This window comes from Microcaecilia unicolor, chromosome 7 (assembly GCF_901765095.1).
Source record: "Microcaecilia unicolor chromosome 7, aMicUni1.1, whole genome shotgun sequence".
Taxonomy (NCBI): domain Eukaryota; kingdom Metazoa; phylum Chordata; class Amphibia; order Gymnophiona; family Siphonopidae; genus Microcaecilia; species Microcaecilia unicolor.
In genome coordinates this window covers 226,945,391-226,952,522 of record NC_044037.1, presented here as the reverse complement: position 1 = coordinate 226,952,522, position 7,132 = coordinate 226,945,391, and the positions used below count along the sequence as shown (strand labels likewise).

Below are 7,132 nucleotides of genomic sequence, written 5' to 3'. Positions count from 1 at the left end.
TCAGTTGACAATCGAAAATTATGTAACATGGGACTATCAGGTTCTGGATTATGTAATATACAAGGTAGATTTGGTAAATGATTAACATTTGCAGAATTTGATAAATAGGCTGAAATTGTATGTGTCTTGCATATTAATATTTCATTAGCTTACGATTTTTTATTATTTTAATGAGTGACTGTAAAAACCCAATGTGAACATTCTTGTAAATTCGCCTTTGCTTTGATTGTATTGCCAGCTGTAATGTCCTGTATTCCCTGGTGTTGTTAAGCAGAGACGTTACAAGGATTACACTGCAGATGCCGGTTTCCCTCTGGATATTGTACAGCTCACTGTTTCCCGTTCCCATTTCTCCTCAGTAGCGCTGGGAGGGCAGTTTGTCATGTGGTGAGTGAAGGGGGAATGTCTGATCACAGAGCTCTGTGTTAAGGAGAGAGAGCCGGGACTTGTGAGAAATGATTCCAAAAGTGCTTTGCCCGGGGCGCTTTGGGATCTGTGCGGCGTTAATAAAATGTCTGCGGTGGAAGGCGCTCTGGCTGACTCCACCGAGTCTGAGGAGCAGAGCAGAGCTTAGGCAGCCAGCTCGGCCCGGCCCGACCCGCCCATTCCTTCCATGCCAGGCGCCCTGACTCCAGAGAGTCTGCGGGACCGGCTCAGCCTGCTGCCGGCTTATCCCCGGGCAGTCACTCGGCGCTCGGATCGTGCCCGGGCCTGTTGCATGCCTGCAGCACCTCTTGCACTCAAGATTCCCTGCCCCGGGCTCTTCGGCTTAGGCCTCTTAATCACGGTGTCTGCAGCAAATCTTTAGCCCAAGCCCCCTGCCTAATATATGTCTCTTTCTCGATCCCTTCAAAGTTCTTGTCTGTGTGAAAAAGCCATAGCTTGCTGAGAATTGAAAACAGGAGCTTAAACAGCGTGATTATAAGGCCTTCTACATGAATACCTACATTAGTGCAGAACTGTTATGAAAACTCCATAAATCTGTGGGAATATTTAGGATGCGACTGAGTTGTTAAAAATCACGTTGCTGTACAATAATTTTGAGAACGCTTTCCGTAAATATTCAGCGTCAGTGCTTTAATTAAACGGAGCGTTCCTCTTTTCTTATCAGCTAGCAATCACAGCTCAGACTTCCAAAATGAACTTGTGTTGATGCACAGAATCCCTCTGTCCAGTTTAAACTGTACTGCATCTCATGAGCAATTTTTCATTTTCCCCACCCATTTTATTTTTTTTCATGTTTAAATTAAGGTACGGAAAATTGGCATTAGAAGCAGGAAAATAGCCTAAAACGTACACTGAAATATAATTGTGAAATATGGCTATAGCCGCTATTCTAAATAAGTCAGTTTGATAGCAGTCTCTGAGATCTTCTACAGTAATGGAAGCACCTCATGACCAAAATTTCATTAGGACCCTACATCCAGATCCTGATGACCAGATCGGTTCTGATTTTGCAAAACGAGCATCCAAGCTTAAAAAGTCACATCAGTGCAATCTAAGAGGTGAAACATGCTTACAGTCCCCCTCCCAGTAGAGCATAAGTGTGTTAAAGGCAGCACCTGGGCCCCTTCCCCGAATTTTGGCAGCTCGTCCAGCCCAGACCTAACCGGGCTGTGCCTTAGCTAGGGGCCGGAAAGCAGCGTGCACGCTGGGTCAGTGACGTCAGCACGAGCCAAGTCCGGGCTGTCCCTGGCGCCAGGTCCCGGGGTGGGCGGGGCGCAGTCTGGAAGCCAGGGCTTGCTCTGCTGATTGATTCATGGTTGCCTCTGAGTTCCACTAAAAAAAAAAAAAAATTGTTGCAAAAGAAAAATTAAAGCTAAAGAGAAGTGTTACAAAGATGTTAAATAAAGCAGGGTTGAAAACTCGGCAAATTGTTGTGCTAAGAAAATGTGGCATACGTTTACATATAGCTCCTCTAACATGGCCAAGACTCGGAAATATATTGTTAAAAGCTAAAGGTATTTTGGATATAGCTGGGCTAAGATAGTTCACGAAAAGTACAATGAATATACAATCACACTAATATTTTATTTAAATAACCCCCCTTATTGTAGGAACATTAGCAGTGGTTTCCTTTCAAAATAAATAACCCGAATACGTTTTGTTTCGTGTTTTAAAACGAGGGTGGTGGTGGGGGGGGAGTCAGTAAGCTGAATTTGACTGCATTTCAGTCCCCTCGAAAAATGTAAACGCTGAAAAGGTGAGATGTGTTTCCAAGAGGTGGTAATACCAAATCAATGTAACAATATATTTACACAAGTGAATGAGGCAAAAATCTGCACAAAGAACTTTATTTACAACCATTGTTATGCAGGGGAGTCCTGCATAATTTTTTTATTCTTAAAAAAGATAATTTAAACACAGCATGTTTTTATCTACATATAAAAATCATTTAAAATTTAACATCAAAATGAGGTCATCCGCAAAGGCACCTAATCTTAAAAAAAATAAATAAACCTGCACTGGTGATTTGATGAGTAATACAGTCTTCCTTCCCACTGACAAAACCGCAAGGGGAAAACAAAAGCCAGTAGAATATAGGCAATAAATTACATTTTCCTGTATAAAACATAACTTACAAAAGTAACCATAACAAATACAAAATCAGCACAAGGCATTTTAAAAAACTTTGCACCAAAAGGAAGAAATAAACCTAAGAACAATAAATGAACCTAAGCCACCCGTTCTTTCGTCCGATGCATGTCCTGGGTCTGTCCGTCTGTCTCGAGTTGAAACTCGTCATCAGATCACCAGTGTGCACGTCAGTGATTTTCCCCCCGAGACCAGATCGTTTCCTCGGGAGAAAAGGAATCTTTTAGTTTTTGAAGTCAGTAGCTGGTCAGCTATAGTGTAAATTCAGTTCCAGGTGCAGCTTCAGAAGAGGGTCCCCGCGCTGACAGTAGCACTGTGGTGATGGTGATGGTGCTGCTGGAGGATCGGGGTGCCTGGCAGGTGGGATGTGCCGTTTGAAGCCTGGTACCAGGAGTAGTTGCTCAGGAAAGTAGGGCCGCTACTGGGACTTGAGCTGCTGCTTGGAGGCTGCAGGCCAGAGCCCGAGCCCGAGCCCGACCCTGAGCCCTGTAACCGTGGCCCAAAGTCCCAAGAAAGAGCCGAGGCCGGAGGGGAATGGCAGGGCGGAGACTCGCTGCCTCCAGGAAGCTGGTCTGAAGGCAGCTCTCCGCTTTTCCACATCTTCTTGAACTTCGATCTGCGGTTCTGAAACCATATTTTGACCTGTGGAAGAGACCAACATAAGGGACTTTTACAATCTAGAAAAAGGAATGCAAAGCTTGTGCCATTTCAGAAGGATGTGACTGACACCTGCTCCTGCAGGACAGGAAGCCACTTCTACAGCTGAAGCCTGGGGTGGAATCCCTAGCCCCCGCTTCCACCCAAACCTATCCGCCATCTCCAAAGAAGATCCATGTGCTACCCACTACAGCCCAGGCTTCTGGTTTAAACCAATGCCGAAATTTCCACCCCCCCCCCCAAACAAAAAGACTCCTTAAAGGGCACAGCTGATGACACATGGCCTTGCTGCAACATTTTCTGCCAGTGACAGCCAGCATTCCTCCAGCGTATACTGTTTAATAGACGTGTACTGGGACAAGTCGGACAGCTAGGAGCTGTGACACCCGAGACGCCAGTGCTGGGCACAGAGCCAGTCCCAGGTAGTCCCCGCCTTACCTGGGTCTGGGTCAGGCCTAGGGAGGCGGCCAGCTCCGCTCTTTCGGGCAAGGCCAGGTACTGAGTCTTTTGAAACCGCCTCTGCAAAGCTGCCAGCTGGAAACTTGAATAAATCGTCCTAGGTTTCCGCACTTTTTTGGGTTTCCCGTTCACTATTCTGATTTCAGGCTCGCACTCTTCCTTCTCTGTAAACAACAAAATGACCAGTCAGACATGTCCCCTTATAATGAGCAAGAAAATGAACATAAACACAAGTTTGGCGCATACAGACCAACGTCCTAATTATTCTGAAATGTACTGTTAAAGGTAAAATCATGAGATCTTATTAGAGAATCGTTATTATTTGAGAGGACACTTGCTGGATTTCTTGTAGGGACGCTCATCTGCTTAAGCTTAATTATTACTAAATCATTGGGGAAAGACTGACACAGCCCAGAGCTGGGCGGCCATCGGGAGGAGAATTTCCCGGGATTCGGACTTACCGGGCTCCTTGCTGGTCGGGGAGGGGCTTGTCCCATACAGTGTATACGAGCCGTAGGAGCCGTTGTACTGCAGTTCGTAGGACTTGGCAGCATAAGGGCTGGGGTTGATGCCATTCGACTGATACTGGTAGGAGCCCAGTTGTCCGTATGTTGCAGCCCCACAGTGTTGCTGCTGCTGGTTGTTGTAGTAACTACTGTCCGTGGCCGTGGACACCGGCAGGGTGGGCGACTCTTGGGGCTTGTGCAGACTGTGATAACTGCTGGAGGTAATTTGGTTCGAATGCATATCTGAGACTAGACTGTCAAAAACTCCAGTCATCCTGGTCAAAAACTAGACAGATGTTTAAAAACCTAAGATTCCCCCTATAATAATAAATTTAAAAGATTAAAAACAAACAAATGCATACATATATATATAAGTATATCTGTTTCAAATCGCGTTAAATGATGCACCAGAACACAGATGAAGACGATCAGCGGATACTGGGAGGCATCATCCTAGAAGTAAGCTGGGCGGCAAGAGCGAGAGACACTCGGCTCAAAGTTTACGATTGTCTGCAGCTCTGGGTTCACGGCTGCCTGGCATTTAACACTTGTCACGTGAGGGTCAGTTACGTCACCTGGCAACAGCCAATCAGCAGCGCTTTTTCGTTCTCCTCTGCTAGCTCCGTAGGCTGCTGTGAACCCCAGATTGAGCTTCCCCGCCCCCTCCCCACCACTGTGTTCTGTGCCGTCACAATGCAGGTCAGTCTACTTCAGCCCCTCCCCCAATAATTAAACCTCTTTATTCCAATAGCTATTTCTATTTGTGTTTCAGTACTGTGTGAAATCAAATAGTGAGGTAGAACCCTGGACAGTTTCAGACTTCGAACAGTTCTGGCTCGGATGGCTTTGCTTGCATTATGAACACTTTCATCTCTCCAAAAAGAAATGTGTGTTGAGATCTGCACATTTTCCTTTGCTGTTGAATCAATTTTACATGCTGTTGTTGTTGTTAGTGATGGTGGTGGTGAGTTAAAAAGACTTTGCTATCTCAATACAAACCGGCATCTCAAAGTATTATCAACGCAAATAAATAAATCTCCAATCATGCTTTTTTTTTTTTTGCATTTTCCCAAAAGTTAAATAAGGTTGCACTAGTCACGTCCTTTGGTATGGAGTTTCCCAAGTGTGGGTAAGGATGGGGTTGAAGGTAATTTCATAACAGGGCACTAAAAAAATGCCTAGATAACATAGGCACCTAAACGCCTTTATAAAATTGGCTCAATTTTATACCTATTGTCAAGAAAGTGTACACGTGTGCAATGTACTGTATGCGAGCACACGTGCATTTTCAAATATACATTGCAGCAACTCTCTCCACCCAAACAATGCCCTTCCTAATATCTACAAGCAGCTTGTGTACAAGTTGATCCAGTGTTTCAGGATGGCTTCCTTTCATGTGTATTTTATAAGAGACAATCTCTGTGTGTAAACCACGCTTTACTTGGAGACAATACTTCATAAAATTACCCCCTTAAGGCACTACACAGATTACCTACTAGTGTGGCAACATATATATCATCACCCACAGGAGGCTGTGTCAACTGACACGATAGATGAAAGATATACAGGCATGCGATGTCTTAAGAATTTATGAAAAATTGACCTTTGCGAAAGTAATTTATGGTAGTATCCTAGGTGTATAAAATAACAGCAAAGGAAACTTTTATTTCGGACCCGAGTCATGGATTTTTTTTTCTGTGGCTTGATATTTTAGACATCTATGATAAACAATATCTGCCTTTCTGTGCCTATCGAAAATCCTTAATGTCTTAGCCTTTCTGCTGTTAACGATTTACACATCAACGTAACAAGCCATTTTATATACATAAGAAACAAAATAAAGTAATCAATTGTAAAGGAACTGGCCTGGGCCATTGCTCTTCAGGATTGCAAAAATCGGCACATTTATCAGTCACTGCATCACAGTATACTATTTTGCTTATTAATACATGATCAGATTAAAGCGTGTTACTGTATTTTATTCGCAAATGGAATTTTGCAGAGTTTTCATTATGTCTTAGGCCGAGGTGATTTCAATTTCTTTACAAATAATAGTTTGGCTTGAATTTGCAGGCTGGGGGAAAATGCTTTGATGCTACTACCTTCTGGCGCCACCTAGTGGTAAACGGCGTCGCGGTGCTCCTACCTCAGGTAGACAACCTAATCTCACCTAGGCGCCATGCTCTTCATACCCCAAAATGAACAAAATAGTAATTAAAAGCCACAAAATTGTGTTAGCACTCACTGTCTAAATACACCTATATGAAACGCACAGTGCTGTCCCTGAGTCAACTTGTTGGAACAAACAGTGTTATGAAAAACAAGTTGAGGATATGAAAAATATTTTCTCTCTCGTCTTCTTCAGAATAGCGGCAAACAATTAAAACGTGAACATTCAGCATTAATCAGGCATCTTTTTCATTTTCGGGGCACAAAGAACAATTGACTTTCGGGTACGATTCTCAACAATCTCGGTAAATTAAAAGGTACCTGTTTGGCCCAACACAAACTGAAAAAAATTGAACCCCTTTATTTTCCACATTTAAGCTTGTTCACCAGGACATATGCGTTGTATTTTGATTAAACGGATAACTTCATTCTTATTGAATTGAAACTTTGAAAAAAAAAAAAAAAGCCGTATTCACCTACAGTATCTATTTTTCTTCTTATACATTGCTGTTTCCTAAGACGTAAAGAGTAACCAGATGTGGTGGGTGAATCCCTATTTTCGAAGTTCATGAACTGCATCTGTCAGTATGGACTGAAAAGTACTAGCACACTGTGAACAGAAAGAAAGATTATTGCCAAATTAAATGCTATGAAATGCATTGCTATGCACTATTTATATACACCCTAGAAATAGCATAACAGGATGTATCATGCAGAATGAGTTGCAAGCATTTCGAACAATGCTG

The 7,132-nt window shown here is 43.3% G+C and overlaps 1 protein-coding gene across 1 annotated transcript; it reads right to left on the bottom strand.

The window, feature by feature from the left end:
* Positions 1–2,376: 2,376 nt before the first annotated feature.
* Positions 2,377–4,701, bottom strand: DLX2 (distal-less homeobox 2). The gene is made up of 3 exons (XM_030209812.1): positions 4,173–4,701; positions 3,691–3,875; positions 2,377–3,237 (listed from the first exon to the last, which is right to left on the bottom strand). The coding sequence occupies exons 1-3, from the start codon at positions 4,489–4,491 to the stop codon at positions 2,878–2,880; spliced, it is 864 nt and encodes a 287-aa protein (XP_030065672.1). The 5' UTR covers positions 4,492–4,701; the 3' UTR covers positions 2,377–2,877.
* Between the last annotated feature and the right edge of the window lie 2,431 nt (positions 4,702–7,132).

What these genes read in the sequence shown, in the direction of transcription:
- DLX2 (XM_030209812.1), bottom strand. Translation starts at nt 4,491, where the DNA reads ATGACTGGAGTTTTTGACAGTCTAGTCTCAGATATGCATTCGAACCAA. An exon ending in CCCGACCAGCAAGGAGCCCG is followed by an intron (nt 3,876 to 4,172) that starts GTAAGTCCGAAT and finishes TGTTGTTTACAG; the next exon opens with AGAAGGAAGAGTGCGAGCCT. An exon ending in TAGGCCTGACCCAGACCCAG is followed by an intron (nt 3,238 to 3,690) that starts GTAAGGCGGGGA and finishes TCTCTTCCACAG; the next exon opens with GTCAAAATATGGTTTCAGAA.